The sequence below is a fragment of the Schistocerca nitens genome, unplaced genomic scaffold (genome assembly GCF_023898315.1).
Source record: "Schistocerca nitens isolate TAMUIC-IGC-003100 unplaced genomic scaffold, iqSchNite1.1 HiC_scaffold_528, whole genome shotgun sequence".
In the NCBI taxonomy this organism is placed as follows: domain Eukaryota; kingdom Metazoa; phylum Arthropoda; class Insecta; order Orthoptera; family Acrididae; genus Schistocerca; species Schistocerca nitens.
The window spans coordinates 2,107,884-2,131,970 of NW_026046061.1; the positions used below are offsets into that span (position 1 = coordinate 2,107,884).

At 40.6% G+C, this 24,087-nt stretch overlaps 1 protein-coding gene across 1 annotated transcript in view; it reads left to right on the plus strand.

The window, feature by feature from the left end:
* LOC126232559 (uncharacterized protein DDB_G0290685-like) overlaps positions 1-24,087 on the plus strand; it is an 88,497-nt gene that overhangs the window by 28,100 nt on the left and 36,310 nt on the right. The window contains exon 3 of the mRNA XM_049942800.1: positions 9,025-9,639. Within this exon, the coding sequence (XP_049798757.1) occupies positions 9,025-9,639 (615 nt within the window). The remainder of the gene's footprint in view (positions 1-9,024; positions 9,640-24,087) is intronic.

Consider the following 24,087-nt stretch of genomic DNA (forward strand, 5'->3'; position numbering starts at 1 on the left):
GAAAACATGGAAGCAGATCTACCACCTAAGGCAAACAAACAAAAAAAACACCTGAAAAACAACAAAGTCAGTGGAGAAGAAATAAAATCATCTCAACCATAACTGGTGTCAAGCAGAAATGACAACTAACCTTCAGATTATGTCTGAAGAAATATGGGAAACTGAAAAGATTCCAGAAGACTGGAAAATGGCTCCTATCCATCCTGTGCACAAAAAAGTCATAGGCATTATCTAAATAATTGCACAGGTATATATCTGTTGCCAGTGGGCTGTATTATATTTTTAACAATATTACTAAACAAGGTAGAAGTAACACTTGACAGCCATTTGGGAGAATATCAGAGTGGATTTAGAAAGATCAAATCTGGCTCAGAACAGAATTTCAACTTTATGTCCATACAAATTTTAAGACATAGTTTTAACATTTACAGGTAAACAGTGGGTAAAGTGACTCGAGAACTTGGCATTACACTAAACTAGCAAACCTTATTCGTGAAACACCCACACACTGAAGCATAAGTAAAGTTTTGGTGTGAAACACCTAAGCCACTCAAAATAACAGGTGAAATGCAGGGTGACAACATGTTTCCACACCACCTCAACTGCATCTTAGAGGAAATAGTAAGATAATTGAAACAAAAGGCAAAGAACATAAGCTGTCACAATGAGACTGGAGACTTCAGGAAAAAGAGATACTGAAATTCAGTGTCTAGTATTTGCAAATGATTATGCCATTCTTTATAAAAATATAACAAATTCAGAAATACAAATCAACCTCTTAGAAGGAATACCTAACAAAGCAGCTTTAAAAGCTTCTGTAGAAAAAAATTTTTAGGACAAACATAAAAAAATGACCCAGAAATCCTAGTAACAGATAATGAACAGATAAAGAGGGTTTATAAATTTAAATATTTGGGAGGAAAGATTCAAGGCAATGGCTTCAAAAATATTTGCTGTAGACAAAAGAGTATGTAAAATGGAGAAAGCATATGACATAAACATGAACATTTACAACAAGATGTGTGTGTCCAAAAATTTGAAAATACAGCACTACAGCACAGTAGTACAACCAGAATGTCTCTATGCAAGTGAATGTTTAATGTTGAATTATGAATTATACAAACTTCAAGTCCTAGAATTAAGAATCATTTGAAAAATACTCAGACTGCTAGGAAATCCATAAGTATGAATATTAAGAAGTAATGAAGTATATTGCAGCATGGGAAAAACAATTGAAATGCTGCAGAAGAGCTGACTATTATTTTTTGGACATTTATACAGAGTGAACAGCAACAGGATAACCAAACAGATTGTTAAGCATCTTTGGGACAAGATGTCAACAACAGGACAGATTCAAGTAGTTAGGAAAGATTTGGAAAGAAATACAAGAAAAAGACCCAGCAGAATGACAGGATTTCAAGAAGAAAGTGTTGCAAATGGAAGCATTCCAAGGCAGGAAGAAGAAGAAGAAGAAGAAGAAGAAGAAGAAGAAGAAGAAGAAGACAGGGTCAGAATGGTCTGAGGAAGAAAAAAGGATAGATAGTGAAGACGAAGGAAACCTGGAAGAAGAACAAAGGAGGAAGCATTGAAATTAGTATGTGGTCATTAGATACCCCAAACGGAAAAACAAAAAGAAGAAGAATGTCTGTGATGTCATTAATATAAAACATCAATATCAAGGGCCCCACACACTTCCTTGGAGCACATCTACAGTTACATCTACAATGTTCCATATAGTTCTATGCAGTGTCCTATGTACCGATATATCTTCAGCCTTGTCACGAAGCTCATTTCATTTGTACATATTTTTTATTTAAACAATCAATGCATTATGATGTTGGTACATCATTAGAACATTAAATGTTGGGAGCAAAAAAAGAGAGACGTCTTAAGTGAACACTGTGCACTGTGTTATTGTTACTTATGCAGCCGATACCAATAATGTAACAGTGAGCACACAATGTATGCTTTAAGTCAGCCTTTCCCATCATTGTGTTTTGTGTTGTTGGGGGCATTACATGTGATCTAAGACAAGTTCATATGCCTAGGGATCAAAGGATACAGTTGTCTTTTCCACCATTTTTACGAAGTACATTACCTTGTTCTCACTTAATGTGGACACATTCTTTTAGGTAAATTGTCATTCTATGAATATTATGTTGACACAAAGCACTGCTACATTTTAATTTAAAATGGCTAAGTGGGCAAAATGAGAACAGTGGTGTTTACGAATATGTGGTTTCAATGGTAACGTTTTCACCATGTATGGGGATAATGCCATGGGACAGAGCATGGCAAGGAAAGATTTTCTAATTTAAAGGATGATTGTTTTGACATTATTGACCCTCCATTTTCAGAAAGACCTTCAGCATTTGATGAAGATCATCTGAATGCATTAATCCACGATGAGGCACATCATTGCACTCAAGAACCAGAAAATGTGATGAAGTATGACCATTCCGTCACTGTGCAGCATTTGAATACAAAGGAGAAGGTTCAACAATAAAGCATATGGGTACCACATGCCAAACCATATAAATCAGTGGTTGGCCGTATGTACATTACCCTCTTGCTTTTTCTTGATTAGTGGGTGAGTATCACTGACCATTTCTAACCTGTATTGTTACTGATGACTAGAAATTTTGTTTTTATGCTAATGTAAGAGAAAGAACGGAAAGGAATGCTTTAGTCCAAACAAAGCAGCAGTGCCACATAGACACTTGAGCATCCACACAAGATAATGTTATGGATATTGTGGAGAGGTCCGGTGTTAGGATATTGCTGCGGGGTGTGGGAGCCTTACCAGGTGGGATTGACGGAGGACATCGAAAGGGTGCAAAAACGGGCAGCTCGTTTTGTATTATCACGTAATAGGGGAGAGAGTGTAGCAGATATGATATGCGAGTTGGGATGGAAGTCATTAAAACAAAGACTTTTTCATTGCGGCGAGATCTATTTACGAAATTTCAATCACCAACTTTCTCTTCTGAATGCGAAAATATTTTGTTGAGACCAATCTACATAGGTAGGAATGATCATCAAAATAAAATAAGAGAAATCAGAGCTCCAACAGAAAGGATTAGGTGTTCGTTTTTCCCATGCGCTGTTCGGGAGTGGAATGGTAGAGAGATAGTATGATTGTGGTTGGATGAACCCTCTGCCAAGCACTTAAATGTGAATTGCAGAGTAATCATGTAGATGTAGATGTAGGTGACCATGTGGTGTACTACGAGTTGCTTGCATGAGGTGTAACTTTCCTGTTGGTATTTATTGTCAACAACAGACATCTTGCAGATATAGTCCCAGAAAAACATCCAGGAAGACTGTGTGAAGTGGTGCTATTCCACAGTAACAGTCACCAGCATTCTGCTAGACTGGCAACAAACACTATAGAACAACTGGGTTGAGAAGTCATTTTGCACCCACCTTTTTCATCTGATCTTGCACCCTCAGATTTCATCTTCTCTGCTCTCTGTTCAATGATCTTGACATACTTCCTTTGGTGTGAAAATACACTTTGAACATGGCTCTTTGCTACAAAATCACGTGATTTCTACAGTTGTGGATTCAGAAAGTTATCCCAACAGATTGAAGTGAACAGCGAAACAAATTATATTATTTATGATGATTTAAGTCTCCAGTATGTATAGTCTGAGTTTTTTAACTTCTAGGAAACACTACAGTGTTATGCATCAGCCCAAGATGTTCGATTGGCCACGAAAGGGTTAATCTGGAAATAAGCAGTAAAAGGCTAAGCCTAGAATAACATTTGTTGCGTTCTGTCCCTCTGCCAATCAGATAAATTGTCATAAACCTGCAGGCCAACTGCGTGAGGAGTTGTGGTGGACAGATTTAATGCAAATCTCATAGAGGGGATGGGGTGGCAGAGGGTGTAACATAGGAGGTACAGGGACAGGTACAGGTACAGAGCTAGGCATGGGAAAGGGCAGTGTAGTGGTAGCTAGTACTGAGGGAAGGATTGTGAAACTTAAGTTAAGGGGAACTCCAAAATTTTCAAATTAGGGAAGCTGGTATGGGAGTAGAGGCGGTGAGAGGAGTATGAGATGGGTCTCGAGAATGCAGTACACAAGTTGTGAAGCCACCAACAAGTCAGCCACCTTGTACTCAGTAGCATGTTGTCACCGGGTAGTCAATAACAATCTCGGCAGGTGAGGGATTGAGAGTAACTGTGGCGTCCAGAAGGGTCAGGCTATTTCACACATCAGTCAGGTGGCAAAATTCATTACTACTTATCGTAGTGTGCTTATTTGTAATGTTTGCCTAACATTACAAATGACAAATTTCTAAATGTCAATTTGGTACTTAAAAATTTGTCTTTTTTCTCTTTGACCACATTTCCCTCACAATCTACCACAGTACACATTTTCAATGCAACTGCACATTTGTAACCAATCTTTTGTAGTTACAATAAGACCGCCAATTTTCAGTATGAATTATGTATGACATAATTAACATCCAGTGTTAAGTTATAGTATAGAATTTTGAAAAACTGTTTCACAAAAATTATTTAGCACACCACCAATGGAATATTAATGTCAAAGAAAAAGATGAAAAATAAAGTACCACATAATAAAATATTAAAGTCATAACTTTAATGTGTAATTAAGCTACTGAAGAAAGCAAATATCTCACCTGCCAACAGCTCCTCCATCCTTAACTTCTGCGGCATCTGCAAAAATATTAAGAAGCTGAATAACTTTACATCAACAGAATTTGAGTGTAAATCAAACATCTTGATATGTGGCAGTGGTTGTCTTCTCACTGCACATGCTCATTTTAATGTCAAGAAGTTGCTAAACTAAAATAGTGATGGAGATTAGGAATCAGGTGCTGTGGCAAGTACATACATGTGAAATTGTATAAAAGTGAGATTGATGAAAACTGCATAATGATCCAAGTGAAGAACCACAAAATATTTTTATTTTAATTGTCTGAATTCATTACAGCTGCCATATACAGCCACTGTCACAGAGAAGGACAAAGGTGCCCACAAAAAGCAAGTCGACATTGGTGTTTGGAGGCTGGTGTAAGGACACTGCCAGTGACCGAAATAAAGGTACAGCATAGTTTGCTGGAATGAACACCCCTCATGAAAGGGGAAAGGAATAACAGACCATTATAAAATTACAGACTGTCACAGTTAGGAGATAGAGAAATTATGTCATGTACAATTCTGATAGTGTCTCCATTGGATTTCAAGTTACTGAGAACCAGCAGACCCCAAAGTGTTGAGCCACAGCAGTTCACGTGGCACACGTCGCAAATGCCATGCCGTGTAGTGTAGTGTAGCAGAGTTGTGGCAGCTTACAACTATGTGACTCACTTTCTTTTGTATTAGTAGTGTGATGTTGATAGGAAGCCATAAAGGCCACACGAATACCAAGAATCCTGATCGAAACACTTTAAACTATCTGCAAGTACTGTAATGACTGCATACCTACAGAGCTGGAGGACACTGGCCTCAACAATACATTATGATTTTATGAGCTTTGTCTATTTAGGGGTGTACTAACCTGTTCCAGAGTGTTGTTGTGTTAGAGTAATTCTTCATCAAAGTTCATATTTTGGATTCCAACATGCTAATAGCTGCCCCAGAGGTAAGGAAGTTTAATGTGTTGAGGGTATGCCCACAGATACTTAACATGCGTGGCCAGCACATAAGTTTTCATTTCAATTGAGTCACACTACCCTGTTAGGGAACTTCTTACAGATGCAAGCAGTTTGTTCAAGGTACATTGTTGGTTAGGGTTTGGATAGTTATTTTATATGTGAATTATGTATTTTGTGTTGATTAGCACATGCTCAGTTAGCCCCCAAACTACACTCAATAGCTCTTGTTGTTCACACTGCTACAGCAGACTGCAATGTGATTGAAATATAGCACTGTAGGCATCCAAATCGCTATTGATGGCATTCTCCTGTAAAAATGCATCAGTGGCAACTGGCATCAGTGTATCAGCCTCACTGATATGTACCTGTACACCCAGAACAAGTGAGACTTGTGTGTTTCATAGTGAATGACTAGGCGGAAGCCACTTCACTTCATACTGTGGACAGTGTTAAGGTGATATGCAGAAAAGTATATCTAATTTACAAAGAAGATAGTGTAGGTTTCTTTAAGTGTACTATGTGACATTGGTAGCAATGATATATGGCATCATAAATCACAAATACTGTAAAAGCCTAGCACATATTCATAATAACACTGCAGAGAGCAACAATGACTGCATGAAGAACCAGCATAAAGGTGTGGGAGTTTAAACAATTGGAAAATTTTATATCCAGCAACTAAAGGAACTATATGCCAATTTGGATACACAGCTTAACCAACAAAACTATCAACAAGTGTGGTACTCAGTACTGATGACTTAACATCAGGCATTCCTTTCAGGGACTGCTGTTACAACTTTTACAAGAAACTAATGTAACATTTACACAAAATTAAACTGCAATGTAAATTTGGATTCCTTGATCACTCACAAGGCAAGTCCTACATCACTTGGAGGGGAAAGGAAATTTCAAAACTGAAGTCTTTAAAGTAATCTGTAAGAGCACAGTTTGACAGAACTACAGGCAATGCATCATTATCCCATTTTGGTATATAAGAGCATTTAATTGGGAAGCTGTTAGAGCAGTTGCTGTGGACAATTTTGAAGCAACTTTGTATTTTGGCCATGCATATCTCTGTGGTCATGCCTAACAGGGATGGAAGCTGATATTATGACAGCAGCAACACAATGTGACTAATGTGAACACATCCAATAGAGAGGAAACTGCAAATAAGAATTTTTTGTCAAGTAGTGACTTGAGCAGGAGCATAATTGGACTGGGGCAGCCCAACAACTAGGGTCCCAATGGCAGTCAAAACAAAGGAAATACAAGAAATTAAAATGGAAACAAAAAGTGGAAAACTAGGTAAAAACATCTGACTAAACACGTCCACAAATGTCCATAGCTCATTGAGGGGCTACAGCAGTGGTCTGGAATTAGTCCTCTGAAAGTGAACTAAATGGATTTTGGTCCACTCAGCTTGTGTCAGTTGCTAACAGGATGCAGCTTAACTTCCAGCACTGCAGTACCTCATGAGAAACAAGTACTTTTACTCACTCTGTGAAGGCAGTAAAGAATTCTCTGACCAGTCACTTGCACATAAGTTGGTGGCGGTGACTGCACTGAAGTCATTCCATGTGGTACTGTGTTACAATCATTACTGTATGCCTCCTACCAGATTTCAACACATGATAATGAATTTAATAATGGTTACCGAGAGCCAAGGATGCTTGCACAAGGTAGACCAGAGTGGAGAACTGCATCAAACCCCATTCGGACTGACAATAACAATAACAAGAACAACTGCAGTCCATAAACTGGGTGAGTATGAGCCTAATACCAAGTGGTGCTTAAATTACAAACAGATTTTCTGCTACATCGGTTCCATACTGACTTCCCTCCTACCTCCCTCCCACCCACCCTACCTCCCTCCTTTCGCACTGCAGTTCTGCAAGTATGAAGTGTCTGAGATGAGTGGCAGTATAGTTACTTCCCACTCACCAAATCTATCACTCTTACTGAAGGGTGCAGTGATGTAAGACAGATTGTGATTTAGTAAGCAAATTGAGTGCACGGTCTTGCTATAGTTAGGTAGCACTGATTGGGACAAAAGACCGACAGTCGAGACCAGATGGCCTCTAACAAAGCTGTGTTTAGTCTGACTGTGGAGGATGCATGGGGAAATTACATAATGCAGTGTCCACAGTTGCATTTTTCCTCCATTACATAAAGGAAGAACAAGCTCTGGACAAAGTTCATTGCTGTAGCCCAGGATTCAGACAAGAAATAAACACGTTTTGTCCAACAGAAATTAAATGTCATATTGTTTCTTATTCTACATACAGCATGAGGAAACACATGTACTCCATCAAATAAATGCAGCATACAGACCAATTTCTATATATAAACACCATTTAGAAACTACAAATTATCCTACTGCCCTGTTTGCTTCTTTGGTCATGAGATACTTTCCAATTTGTAATTTGCCTATGCGTGTGTGTGCGTGTGCGTGTGCGTGTGAGAGAGAGAGAGAGAGAAACAGAAGATATATTTTGCACATTTTTGGCCGAGTCTGATGGGTGGCAATAGAGTGGGAGAGAGATGAATTTGACATAACAAAAAATAGCCCTAAAAAGGGGCACTCTTGATTTATTCATTTCATGTATGTAGGCAGAGTGCAAGTAAAGAGAATGTAATACTCAAAATATTAAATTAAAATAAATTTATTTCAGGTACAAGGATAATGCCAACTAGAACTAGCTCAAATTTCCTTCTCTCATCTTTGATATTTTTCCGTCACCAAGAGATTTTGTGCTGGCTCTCACTGACAGAACACTGCACAGCAGAACAAGGAAAGAAAGTAAAATGTTCTCAGTCCATAACATTTTATCCAGAATGCCCCATTATTTCTGACTTCAGTCATGCACCCTGGCACTGAATCTGTGAGGCATTGGACCCATTTGTCAGAAGAGGCAACCCCACCGAGGCTTCAAAAAAAGCAGTCCAAAAGAGCATCACCTATAAATGGTGTGTTTCACAGCCAGTTCTCTGTGAGTTCGTGCTACTTACACACACATAATTTATATTGTGTTCATGTGAGCAGTCTCTCACAGCAAGTCCATTACATTAATGATTATGTTGGACAGCTGCAGTTGAATGAGCAGACCTATACACAAGTGAATATTCTTCCTGTAGCATGAGATCCCCTCCACAATATAGCATTCACACTAAATGCAGCACCACTTTCTTCAAAATGTGGGCATACGGCCTGCTACTGAGGAAGCCTTCCTGCTCCTCTCACAGAAATCCAACGCCCCCAACTGGGAAACCAACGCCCCCAACTGGGAAACCAACGCCCCCAACTGGGAAACCAACGCCCCCAACTGGGAAACCAACGCCCCCAACGGGGAAACCAACGCCCCCAACGGGGAAACCAACGCCCCCAACGGGGAGACCAACGCCCCCAACGGGGAAACCAACGCCCCCAACGGGGAAACCAACGCCCCCAACGGGGAAACCAACGCCCCCAACGGGGAAACCAACGCCCCCAACGGGGAAACCAACGCCCCCAACGGGGAAACCAACGCCCCCAACGGGGAAACCAACGCCCCCAACGGGGAAACCAACGCCCCCAACGGGGAAACCAACGCCCCCAACGGGGAAACCAACGCCCCCAACGGGGAAACCAACGCCCCCAACGGGGAAACCAACGCCCCCAACGGGGAAACCAACGCCCCCAACGGGGAAACCAACGCCCCCAACGGGGAAACCAACGCCCCCAACGGGGAAACCAACGCCCCCAACGGGGAAACCAACGCCCCCAACGGGGAAACCAACGCCCCCAACGGGGAAACCAACGCCCCCAACGGGGAAACCAACGCCCCCAACGGGGAAAACAACGCCCCCAACGGGGAAAACAACGCCCCCAACGGGGAAAACAACGCCCCCAACGGGGAAACCAACGCCCCCAACGGGGAAAACAACGCCCCCAACGGGGAAAACAACGCCCCCAACGGGGAAACCAACGCCCCCAACGGGGAAACCAACGCCCCCAACGGGGAAACCAACGCCCCCAGGAAACTGACAATCGGCTAGTACTACCTGTTGTCACCACTTATTCCCCATTATGTCTGGACCCTCGCGGCTGCTGAACTACTGTTTGGTCTTGGTAAGACAACTTATCTGTGAAAAGTACAGTTTTCCACATTGCATTCAGATGGAGCTCTCTGGCTGCCAGCCAGTGTAACACATTTCCTCACTGAGTTCCTGTTTTATAGTGGATCATTGTGCGTGCAGTACAGCTTTCCTTGGCCCTCAGTGAACTGCATCATTGGAACTGGGAAGTTGGTCACTCACTACAACTGCTTCATATCTAGGGGAGGGATTAGTTGGCTCTTACAGGCAAGCTATGTGTTATCCTGCTGTGTGCTCAGTATCTTGAGCCAGGCATTCTGCTGATAGTGCCTCCTTCAACAAAATTCTTTAAAATTCTGTTACAGTAGGGGTAGACTTCTGACATTCCAAAGATTCATCAATCACACAGGTTGATATTTTATCCAAAGTTCCCAATACTCAGGCAACTTCCATTCCCATAGTCACCCTTGGGGTGAATTTGTATAGCTTTAAAAATGCACATTACTACCCCTTAATATTTGTCATGTCAACACAGGATACATAGAAATTCATGACTCTGCCAGATATGTGACAAGCATGGATGGAAAGCCAAATCATCTGCATACTGCAGACGTTTGCTTAACCTTGCACAGCTTACACTGAGGACAGGCCACATATTTGAACAAAATTTCCTTAAACATTTTTGCCATTTATCAGCATGACAAGAGAGAAATCAGCATTGGACTAATATGCCATTTATGATGACTAACACCTCTGACAATACGTCAGTTACAGCCATCCACCCATAAGCAGCACCACAGGAATATCACAGTCAAGCAAACATTAATGGTTTGAGTTGGAGCCAGGGCATGGGTAACGACAACCAAAGGTGTATTCATTTATTTCTTATGTCTGTTACTTGTAATTAGGGTCTCAGTGATGTTCTAAGGCCTTCCATGACATCTTCCACTGATCTGTGCCCGCAACTATTGTTGCTCTGATGGTCTAACACAAGACTGCAACTCACCTCGCCATCATCTTCCTTATCTTCCCCATCTCCCTGTTCCCTTTTTCGAGCACGATATGCAGTACACTAGGACTCCCATACAAGACAAACATCCTGTGATGAAAACCTGAATAGTATTGTAAACCCCGTGAAGAAATTTGATCTCTTTTTTCTGTAGAAATGTTTGTGGAAGTGCACTTCACAATGTTGATATTGTGCTGGACTATACACAAGCACTGTAATGGAAAGTGAAGTTATAGTTTGGCACATGTGACAGATGAGATCTGATGGAATATGATCAAATGTTTTGTTGCAACACTTGGCTTACCTAGGCCTGCAACTGGATGATACTGTGAATCATTATTTTTACTGTTTCTATTCTTTGCCATGAGGTCTGGTTTGTGTTCAAATAGCTGTATCAAAGTTGGCACCCATTCTACATCTACATCAGTAAAGGCACATAAGTGAGTACTTAAGATGCCAGCATCCGAGTTCAAATGCATCTGGAAGCTTTTAATTGTTGGCATTCTTTTTTCTGGTAGTTCATAATAGATCTAATAGATTATAGTTAATATTCTCTGACAAGTAGCTGACCCAGTAATGTTGATAACTAATTTGATAATGCTGCCTGCCCATTCATTAGAGCTTTAATGGCTGTATGTAGGTGCACAAGTACATCATTATTTGTTCACACGTTGTCAAAGTACTCTGGGAAATTTTAACCACTGCTTTTAACATTTAAGGATGGTAAGTATTAAGTGTGGTTGTAGTAGTGTGTAACATTTCTTATCATGAACTGTTAAAGGTTTCATGTTTCATTCTGTCTTTTAAGAAGAGCTCTTCAAATGTTGCTTTTGTTGTTGGTTATTTTCTCTATCATAAAACATTAGAACTTTCATGACTTTAGCTACAGGTACTTTAATAAATGTATCTGAAACAGAGTGAAGCCCATACGCAACAAGAGCAGCTATTTCATTAATCAGACACACAATTCCATTATTTGCATAAATGTCCAAAAAATCTGTCTCTCTTTCTAGTGAATTTGCAAAAACAATTAAAAAATGGAAATGTGTAGCTTTGAACTCTGCACCTTCAGGTTACCGTGCAATGCTTCATGGAGAATGGATTTGGGAAGAGCAGGTAATTTTGAGGCCTTAACCTTCATTCCAAAACATGCAGAGATATATTTTCAAGCTGCAAAATGAAGAATATGAGTGGCAGTGGAATACAAAAAACTTGTTGGTAAAACTGGTCTTCCATTCTTAGTTGCTTGAATGGTAGGCAGTGAGCACTTAGAACCTTAATGCAAATAAATATACTAAGGCTAAGAGTGTGCTTATGTCAGTGATTTGAACCTTCTGAGAGTCAGGTCCATAACCTATGCAGTTAAGTAAGCGATCACTAGCATATGGGGCATACATGAATACTGAGTTAGTATCAGACACCTCACATTTACCACACCAATGACACTCATCTCCCCGAGATCAATCTCTGGTCTGGTTTTTACGGCACTATTGCCAAATGGTCTGATCTTTCCTGGCTTTTGTCTAATAAGGCACAATTGTTTGTTTGCTGATGAGTGTACACTGACCCCTACCTCAGCACCTCAATGCCTCGAGCCATCACAATTCTTCAGAAATGAATTTAACAATACCATGGAAGGCACACAGGCACGACAAAAAAAATAAAAAATAAAAAAAAAATAAAATAAATAAAGAAAAAAAAACTGTAAGAAAGTGAGCTCTCAGTGAACAAGGCCTCTGTTATATATAGATAACATACACTCACATACTCACGCAAATGCAACTCTCACACACGTGATCACACTCTCTGGCAGCTGAAGCCAGGCTGCGAGCAGTTGCACATGATGAGACAGGCAATCATGTGGGGCTAAGGAGGAGGCTGGGACAGGGTGTGGGAGGGTAACAGGGTAGGGGTGGGCAACAGTAGACTGCTGGAGATGACCTGCAGGAGACAGGACATAATAAGGTTAAAGGCAATTGCAAAGAGGGTCACACTCAAAACAGTACCCTGAGGCACACCAACTTCCTGATAAAGGTGTCTGACAAGGCAGTACCAACATTCCTTGAAAAATCAATACTTTAAAAATACCTGAAGGACATGGGGCATGTGGCCTCAGAAGTGCCACATGTAGAGAGATCAAGAATACCCATCCTTCAGAAGGTGTTTTAGGCTTTCTGCAAATTTAAAAACACTGCCAGTGTCTGATATATCCACAGAAAACCATTCGCGACACACGCTGACAAAGTGATGAGATGGTCAGCTGCAGGACGGCCTGCTCAAAATCCGCACGGTACAGTGGTCAGTGAATTGCCACACTCTAGTCACTATACCAGCCAGGCATGAATTACATGTTTCATCAGTTTGCAAACACAGCTTGTGGGAGAAATGGGGCAGTAACTAGAAGGAAGGTATTTTTCCTTACTGGGCTTGGGTATGGGTATGGGAATGACAGTGTCTTTATGCTGGCATCTGGCAAACGGCGCCCTCTGCCCAGATGCAGTTGTACATAAGAAAGAGCAAGTGCTTGCCCACATAAGAAAGGTTTAGCAACATCTGAATGCAAACATCATCCAGCACTGTGTTGGAGGATCGATATGAAGTGAGAGCAAGCTCTCACCCCCTCATACTAAAGGCAGCTTGTAGCACTCTCTAATCTGCCAAAATAAGGGTACTACCCAAGCCTCCTCCACTTGTTTCTGGTGGAGGAAGGCAGAATGATAGTGGGTGGAGCTTGAAATCTCCGCAGAATAGCAGCCCAATGGATCTTGGTCCTGCAGGGCCCATACAACAGATGAGGTGGTGGAACTGTTAGAAGAACTAGTTAAGGAAATCTAGCTAGATTTTTGCTATCCTGAAGGGTGCAACGACACTGTGCATGCAACTGTTCATAATGAATGCAGTTTGCCATCATAGAATGACGGTTAAAAACATGGAGAACACATCTCTGCATGTGAGTTGAGTCACAACACAGCTCAGTCAATCAAGGCACTGGGACATGGCACAGTAAAGATGAAGTGCGAGAATGGAATATTGTGTGGTGGTAATGATAGCATTTGTAAGATATTCTACCTGGCCATCACAACTGGAGAAATTATGTTACTCAACGGGTGCCAGGGAACAGTAAATCTCCAGTCATCCCTAGAAAGTTGCCATTTGGGTGTGCATATATGTGGGGTAGGAGTCAGAAAATGGATAGCAAATGGTAAATGGTAAATGGTTGCTCGAGTACGTACTAGAGACAGTGATCAGATGATGGGCAAATTGGGCAGTGCAGGAGATTTCCAGATATGGGTAGGAGTGGATGTAGTATAAAAGGAAGATGGGTACTCCCACGATAAGGCAAATGAGGTTAAGGTGACTGAGAAGTTCAGCCTAGAGGGCACCTCTCTGTCAGGTTCTGGGAGATTTCCAAAGGGAATGGTGTGCATTACAGTCAACGAGCAGCAGAAAGGGGTGAGGGAGTTGGCCAGTAAGCTGGATGAAGAGTGTCCATGACACCGAATGACTGAGGGATGTAAACAGTACATATGGAAAAGTTCAGGAGAGGAAGTAGAATGCGGACAGGAATAGCTTCAAGCTGGGTAGTCAGGGAGAAGTGTTGACTTTGAACGTCCTTCCATATGAGCAGCATGACTCCCCTCTCTCCTCCTACGATATGGAATGCCATCTTTGGAGAGAGGGAGTCAAAGCAGACTGGGAAGAAATACAAAAGCTCAAATCAGTCTTGAGGATGCAATTTTGTTTCCTGCAGGCAGAGAACTAGCAGAGGCTGCGATTCCAAGAGCAGCCGCAAGTCATCTTTTTGGATTGAAGGCCACCAATATTCCATTGGAATAATGTCATGATTAGGAAAGAGGAGGAGGGAAGAAATGGAGAGGTGGCACCTCAGCAGCCATTCCTGTGTTATATTATTGACTGCATTTACTTAAACTTATGGCTCCTCTTTTTTGGTTTCTTAAACATTTTATTTTATCTGACACATTCCATGACCTTTAAGATTTGTGCCACATATTGGTCCTAAACAACAAGATGTATGAAAAAGAAACCACTGACTGGATAAAGGACTGTTTGCCATGGTCATGGGAGCTGGCAAGTAAGTCAATGCAAGATCTGAAAGATCACAAGAATGATCATTCGATTCTGTTTAATGTACCAGAGACCTATATTAATATTACTGAAAGCAAATCCCTAATGACAAAAGTAACTAAACAGTTAGTTTGAAATCACACTGCACAATTTGTGATGCACGTGCTTAAGTACACTAAGGTAGTTTTATTGAATTACTAATCAACACGTGTCAAACATAACAAACACTATGACAAGTATACCTCTCAAAGTAGTTCATTTGGTAGTTATTTCACAAGCAGGAAAGTATTTTCAGAAGAGTTTAGGAAGTTTGACAGGCCATGAATGTATGGAGGAGAATGAGTCTGATATCATTCTAGAAAGGTACTTTGAAACGTGTTTGCGATTGCGAGTACCTGTCATTTGTGTTTGTGATATTTGCTCAAAAATGGGGAAATCTCAGTTCCCAACTGCAATCAGTAAGCATTTTAGACAACCGTCAGTGGTAAGTGTCGATTTCAAGGAATATTTATTGTCATGTTTAATGAGTATCAACTATGGTGTAACACATCGCTTTGGTAAAGGTGTACATCTCACAATGTCTATAGTACCGATGAACAATGGTCACCACCACAAAGTGATTTTTTTTTTTTTTGAATTCAAATGGTGGCTTTAAACTTTTATACCCTTCTCTGTTGTGCATAATGTGGTGTCACCGCCAGACACCACACTTGCTAGGTGGTAGCCTTTAAATCGGCCGCGGTCCGGTAGTATACATCGGACCCGCGTGTCGCCACTATCAGTGATTGCAGACCGAGCGCCACCACACGGCAGGTCTAGAGAGACTTCCTAGCACTCGCCCCAGCTGTACAACCGTCTTTGTAGTGATGGTTCACTGACAAAATACGCTCTCATTTGCCGAGACGATAGTTTAGCATAGCCTTCAGCTACTTCATTTGCTATGACCTAGCAAGGCGCCCATATCAGTTACTATTGATATTGTGAATCATGTTCCATCAAGACAGATGTTCATCATTAATGGATTAAAGTTAAGTATTCCACCAGCTATGTCCGTTTTTCTAAATTCTAATTTCCTTGTCCTGTTCCAGACCTCACGTCAGCCTGCGTGAGTTAAAACGCATGCATTTTGGCCTCCTCTAGTAACACCTGCCAACCACAACACACAAAATCTAGTGGAGATTGATGCAGCATATCTGCAGGGTGGGTTAACGATAATTAGTTTATCGTTCTTCACAGTTCATGATGATTTCAGTGTTTTATTCTATCATCATGATGATGATGATACCTGGTTAGGGGGCACTCAATGGCGTGGTTATCAGCATCCATACGAATTCCCAAGTTTTACATGGTCCAGCCATGCCACTTTCACAAATGATGATGGCAACACAAACAACCAGTCCATGGGTTTATTCCTTGCTGTCTCATTCTTGTTCAGCAATGTGCCTTCCCCCTAGAACAGTCAGCATCATGACAACTGCCATTACATCAGGAGAATGAAGATGAAGTTGAGCTGTCAGTAAGATTCTGTACACTAACCAATGACACATGACTTGACATTAATAATTAAAGAGAGTTACTTGTTTTAAATTAAGAGCCAGTATATGAGTGGTCTTTGAGATATTTTTTGGGTCATTCAGCAGGTAATTTCGACTTGAGATAGCATTTCAGTTAACAGTGCTAAAGAAGTTGCAAAGTTTGCGATGTCAGGAAACAGACTGCCACGGGAGACGCAATGAGACTGAAATGGAGATGAATAGGATATTAATAAAGGAGTTTATTTGATTAAGCAAGTGGGTAGTGTGCAGAGTAGCTCAGAATAGGAGGAAGTATTTTAACGGTTCAATGCCGTGAGCTGATGAAATATGTCCTCACCCAGGGAGGAGGACAGGAAGCAGTGTGGGGTTCATTACATGCCACAGAACCAAACTATATGCTACTGGTGAAAATCACACTTGCTCTGCCAATCTCATACGTGCATCCACTACTTTCACTCACCTGAACGATGGGACGCGTGTCTTCCTCCTCAGCAGGGCCTGATTGACAAAAAAAGAATTTGCGTGTTAATATAAAAAATACTTTATCTGCACAAGTAAAACAAACTAGTGATAAACTAAGTGTGTTTCAACATGACCTGATAAAGAACAGAATCAATTGTTTCTATCTTTTAGAAAACCTACGGATCAGTGTATAATTGAGCATCTAATCTACTCAATTATAAATAACCATCAATATTACCGAGTTCCAGAAAGCCTGAACTTTATTCCAGTTGCACGCTTGCTATCTGAAGACTGGCAGGGACAAATAAATGTTTTTTGTCATCATTTCACATAATTATTGCTCAAATTTTAAAATTTAAAATCCTGTACTTATCTGCTTAATAAAACATACAATCTTATGTTACACAGTTAACACACTGTGTCACGTTTAACATTTAGGAACTGTGTGTAAGCTTGTTTATGCACCTTCACTAATTGCATTCATTTACTGACATTATATTCATCCAGTATTTGGCAATGAGAGCACTTAGTGTTTTGCAGAAAACTTCACCAATAATTTTAAATTATCATGAATTTCTCTCACAGATACCCCACAGAAAGTAATAGCAAAAATGTTTATCACATTCAATGTAACACTCCTTTCTTTACTTACAGATGGGTGAGGAGAATGAGTGGTAGTTGAGGCAGATTATTTCTCAGGTGGATTTTTTGTAGAGGTGAGACAGAAAGAAAATCTGATGCGTATGGGAACAGGATGGATTAGGAGACATAATAGGAATGAGGTGGAAGTGGGTGGTGTAGCATCTGGCTGGTGCTTTACAATCCTGCCTTATGCCACACAACAGAGGTATGTCAGTTGCTGGCATCTTTACGGGCTTGAAACTGAAACTCACCCTCAGTGCAGCGGATCTTGCCAATGACAGCCACTGCATGGTTTCCACCCTGGAGCCATGCGACACTGGTCAACTTAACAGTATTACTCCACTACATAGCCTTTGTAGGGGAATGTACAGTGGCTCACCAGCCAACCCAAGTTCCAGACTCGACATCAACTATCTACTTTGGAATGCATGACTATATTAATAAGAATGCAGCCCACAATATTGGCATTGCCAGTGCATCCTACAGCAGTGTTTGTCAGTTGTTACAGACAGAGTGCTCAACTGGAACCTTCAAGAATAGTTTTCATATTAGTGGCAATCTTTTCATGCATCAGGGCATTCTCTACCTTGCCTTCATCAGAAAGTTGTTTCATTGGTTCATGTTGGCATGTACCATCTGTGCCGCAATGAAACACTCTTCCTCTTGTCCACTCAGGAATATCTCTCTTCTTGTGCTTTTATAATTCCTTTTTGTCTCTGTAAGCTTTTTACCAGTGTCTTGTGATCCATTAGGTAGCCTTCATCTCTGTGTTCAAGTGCTTCTGCATAGTGTTTGAATGGTTTTGCTCCGTGTTCAAATGCCTTGTGCCACACCTTTCTTTCATCCTGGTATCTTTCTGCCTGCACCATTCCACATCATCATCCCTCCTTACTGATGTCTTGGCCCAATTTCTGTATTTTTCTTCCAGGTGTGTGCCTCATGGATGGCACTGCCATCTCCTCCATGGGGATGACAGTTCATACTTTTGGCTGCTGTTACAGTCAAAACTTTTCCTCTGAGCACAGCAACATTGGAATCTAGGACATCATCAGTGCAGCTTGCAGTGCTCAGCTTAGCTCATATTAGTGACAACCTTACAGCATATCAGGAGTATTTTTATGTTGCTTGCACTAGGAAGCTGTTTCACTTGCCCAACATTATCATGTGCCTTCGGTGTTGCAATGAAGTTCTAATGTTCATGGCTACCTGAGCACATCTCTCTCCTTGTGCATGGATCATCCACATTAGGTGGGACATATGACCACGAGTGTGGGTGGCAGATGGGGCAAGGCAGCTCCCTGCTGGACTCCCTGTAGAGAGGTGAGGCAGAAAGACGAACAGATTGGTCTGGGATCAAACTGTAGTGAAAGTCTTGATGGGAAATATTTTATGAACAAAGGTACTGGCACCAGAGACAAATCTAGTGAACAGGAAGTGATACTGTATTATCAGCCATTCTCTCCAAAAGCATTGACACATTCATCCCACATGCTTCAGTTGTTTCCACTCTACTATACACTCCCAGCACCTTCATTTCAGAGGTGATCAGCTTTCATATGTTATAAAGTAGATCATAGAAACCTTATTTCTGCTGACTGTATTCTTCATAACCACCCTACCCATAATTCAAAAGACAGCTCCATAAATAATTGTAAACAATTAATTCCAAGAAACTACTGAGACATTCAAGACAAAATAAGGAATAGAAAACAAATGTCTCCAGTACACTATCTCACGAGAAAGAAGAAAAACAGTACCTCAAAAGAACAGTATCTGTACATTTGTGGTGGTAGATTTCCAACTACAGTCACGATTTTGATATGATTTTCATTAATAAAGACATGCATTAATTTTAATTACAAGACACAGACATCAGTTTTCTTCAAGAATGAGTTATCAGTGAAAATATATGTCAAATAGTATATACCTAGCAAATAATGTAACAAAGATAAATAATATCTACACTGTCTTTGCCATCCACAATTAAGCCAAAGATAGGAAGCTCCTTCTACAAAACATACTGTACTCACTTCTGTACCAACAAAGAAACAAACACATTCTAGCATCACCTGTCAGCTTCTGGGTTCTAATTGTACATAAACTGAACAACAGATCACAGTACACAATGAAATGGGACATTCCTATGGTTGTGCAGATTCTGAAACAAACATTTTGGCCACAGAAAGGTTAAGGGAGCCCCTGAAAATGTTAGTATCAAATAACTTATGGTAGTGCTGAACGCATCAGCTATAACCATTTATAAACTAGATTCACACCCCAATATTTCCATTTAAGTTACTACCCTAATAGGTTGTACAAAAACGTTCAGTTTTGAAATACAAATCATCCTCAGTTTCTTCTACTCACATCATTCATTCATTCATTCATTCATTCATTCATTGGAGTCCCACTGTTTGATTAAGCCTCTTCCCTGGCTTCTCCTGGTATTCTGGTCTCAAGCTACAGGCATTGCAGCTTGTAGTCCATGTAGCCTGATATCCACTCAATGCCTCTCACCAGACTGTCACCTCAATGTTCCCCCCACTCACCTCTCTAGGATAGGAGCATGTAATTGTCTTATCCTATCTGTCACTCACTCCATCACTACATGTATCACTCATCTCCACTACCTCCCCACTACGTCTCCAACTCCTGCCTGTTCCCTGTCCATTTTTCTGTTCCCTTTTCCCTCCCAGTAATTCTCAGCACACATATTTCCACAGCTATATAGGCAAACTTTGTATTTCTGTAAGTCAGTAAATACTCGCCGCAAATCAAAGTCCTCAATATTCAAAAACATAAATATAGTAAAATATATTGTGATTTCTGGATTCTAATTCAATTGTCTATGGTGGACTGACTAAGGGGTTGCAGAAATCACATAGATAAGAACTATAAACACACTATCCAATCAAAATACCTGGGCACACTTATGTAACGGGCAACTGAGCACTTTAATTCAATGAGAGGTGGAGCTACTATTATAGGAAGTGAAATGATAATTAAATGGAGACCCTAGCTGCAAACAGGCGGTGATGTACTTCATTGGGGAAATGTTGAAAATGTGTGCCCCGACCGGGACTCGAACCTGGGATCTCCTGCTTACATGGCATACGCTTCATCCATTTAATTATCATTTCATTTCTAGCAAAGCTGCATGGTCATCCACGGTAATTGTTTTTCGGGAACAGATACTACCGTCATATATAGTTAAAATACGGCTTCCCGGCCATTGACCTTCTTGTGCGAACGCACACGCTATGCCCAAACTCGTACGGGACTTGGTAGATTAATCTGCCACGAGTAATGAGTATGATCGGCAAACATCTGTTAGGCACACTACGAATGTAGTGGTGTGGACATGTTGGGAATGTGGATCTCACGGGGAGTGTGCAAGGGATAAGTCCCTGCAGACGCACTATCCTCTGTGCCCGCGGTGGCTCAGATGGATAGAGCGTCTGCCATGTAAACAGACGATCCCGGGAACGAGTCCCGGTCGGGCCACACATTTTCAACATGTCCCCAATGAAGTACATCACTGCCTGTTTGCAGCTAGGGTGTCCATTAATTATCATTTCATTTCTAGCAAAGCTGCATGGTCATCCATGGTAATTGTTCTTTCGGGAACAGATACTGCCGTCATATATATTATAGGAAGTGGCAGGTAATACTGTTTTGTAAGCTGAATTCATCAGTCAGGGATCTGAGTACACTGAACATTGACTTTTCATTGCATTACACCTGAATAATTAACACAGGGATGCATTTCAGCCCTTCCAAACTTGCCCAAGTCAGCTGTCAGTGATATGACAGTTAAGTGAAAATGTGAAGGAACAACCAATGCTACATGAAGTCCAGGCACACACAGTATGCTGATGGACAAGTGCTTCTATCATTGTGGTAGGAAATAGTAAAAACCAGCTTGCAGTTAGCTGCTGCAGTCACTCTTCAGTTTTGAAGTGCAGCTAGGAGCCCGCTAAGGAAATGGCTGTGTACAGGGAGTTAGAAAAACTGGTTACAATGGCTGAGCAGCTTCTGGAAACAACATATTTATGTTCAACATAAAGTCACACTGACTGTAGCATAAATACCTATGACTGCTGGTGAGTGGATGAGTGGAAACGAGATTTGGAGTGACAAACAGTGCTATACTCCGTGGGTATCTGACGGAAGAATTTGGATGTGGTGACTACTAAGTGAACATTATCCGCCATTACCTCTACTGCCAACAATGCAGTGCAGAGCAGGCAGTGTAACAATATGCAATTTCTCCTCTTTAACTTGTTCTCCCCTTATTGTACTTCAGGATAGGATAAATGCAGAAGGGTAAGTACATATTTGACAGTATTGTGTACTATACACGGCAGAGGAACAGTTCACAGACAACGATCGATTTGATCAGCTCAACACTTGTACCTCTCATGGATCAGCATTGTTAGGCAAAGGCTTATAACCAGTGGCATTCCTGAAGAAGGCTTGCCTGCCGATGTTCCAACCTGAAAGCAATGGATCGTCTTAGGGATTAGTTATAAATGGCATTTTCACTCCATACCCTGTGTCCAATATTTCTACCTTGTCTGGTATCAGCTATCAAGGAAGAATGGGCTGGCATCCACCCACAGAGATTTCAAAATGTCAAAGTGTCCCCAGAAGAGTTCAAGTCCTCATAAAGGAGAAAACAAAATCTTAATGTCCACTAATAGGTGTCCAGATACATTTGATTCTCTAGTGTACAGAGCAGGAATGTAAGCCTCCCACAGTGGGCTCTTACTCTTACTCACCAGGTGACTTTGCTGCACCTGCAGTACTGGGTCCAGCCTCTGGTGACCGTAGCCGCTGTTGTTGTGCACTGCCTACTATTGTACACACAGAGAGTAAAATGTCTTTTAAGTACTTTATGTACTGCTTTAGTTAAGGCTGCAATTACATGTAAATTTACTTATTTGTTAAGTCAAAAGTGACATAGTAAGTTATTTATAAAAATGTGATGCGTCAAAGGCATCAATTTTGAATTTTAAAGTAATTATAACAGAGTTTGAGAAGAAGTATAGAGGATAAGGTACAGAATATAATACATCATTGTATTAAATAGTTACACCACATGACACCTGACTGCAGTGTTAGGAGACAAACGACATGAAAGGGAAGCTGTGTTGACAGAGGAGTGAGACAAATGTCAGAGTCCTGCACAACTGAGTAAGCGAGCACAAAATGTGAGATCAGGAGACCACAGCCTAACTTGATAGGCTGCCCACACCACCTGTCATAGCCATGCACAGAAGTTGTGACTGAGCCTTATGCAATGTACAGATATAGTTTAAGTCCTTTTGGTCACACATATTACAAACTTGCCAGTCAGTAATATAGGCAAAATGTCAAAGGTGGTGGTGTATGCATTTATCTAAATCCCAAGCTTAAATTTAAGTTAAGATATGAGGCTAAACCATTAATCATAGAAAAGAAAGTAATTGTTGCAGCAATTTACAGCTCACCATCTGGAGATACTGAAGTCTCTCTTAAGAATTTGGAAGAAATGCTCGACATTTTTCTCAAATGAGAACTCTACCATAATTCTTTGTGGTGACTTTAATATTAATCTATTGGTCCAGAGTTCAGTAAAATACAAGTTTTTAGACATACTAAAAGCTTCAACTTGTTTCCCCACGTATCAGCTCCCACTAGAACAACAGATTCCAGTGAAATCCTAATAAATAACATCTTCTCATATGTGGTCACACATGAAGTTGCAGTTACAAATGTGAATATAGGATTATCAGCTCATAATGCACTAACCTTTAATCTCACTGCAACTCCCAAGGAAGGGAAAATAAAAAGGTGTACAAACGATTTTTCTCTACTGAAAATTGTAATCAGTTCAAAAATAATGTTAAAAATGCAGTTTGGCCAGAGGTCTTGGCACAAACAAACAAAAATGATGCTTACAATACATTTGCTTCCACTTTTATGGCATACTTTGAAATGTGCTTCCCAAAAAAGCTTTTGAGTTACAGATCATCTGGATCCAAAGGGACCTGGAGTACACCCGGAATTAAAACGTCAAGTGAAACCATGAAATTACTAAGTTTAAAGTTAAAAACATGTCATGATCAGCAGTTTGTTGAGTATGTGAGAACATACAAACAGACTTACTGCAAAGTAATATCAAAAGCAAAATTATTAAGTAATGATAGATTAATAAGGCAGGCTAGTAACAAGTCCAGAATGATGTGGTAAAAAAAAAAAGAAAAAAAATTGGGTCAAACTAAAGAACAGGAAATCCATCTTAAAAATAATGAAAATATCCCCATAGAAAAAATGCCATGGCAAACAATGTAAACAATTATTTTGTTAATATTCCCCTTACTTTAAGCAGTAGATTTAAGCAACAATTAACAGTGATGTCTCCAATGGTAAATACCAGCATGATGGCAATCCCATCAGACGAGCATTAAGTTCTAAAAGTCATTAAATGCTTTAAATTCAAATTGTCCTCTGGTTTGGATGATGTACCTGTATCAATAATTAAGAAAATTGCTCCATGTGTTGTCAAACCTATAGTGCACATAGCAAACTTGTCCCTTAGTGAAGAGATATTTCCGGATAAACTTAAAATCTCTAAAGTGATACCTCTATACAAAAATGGTGACA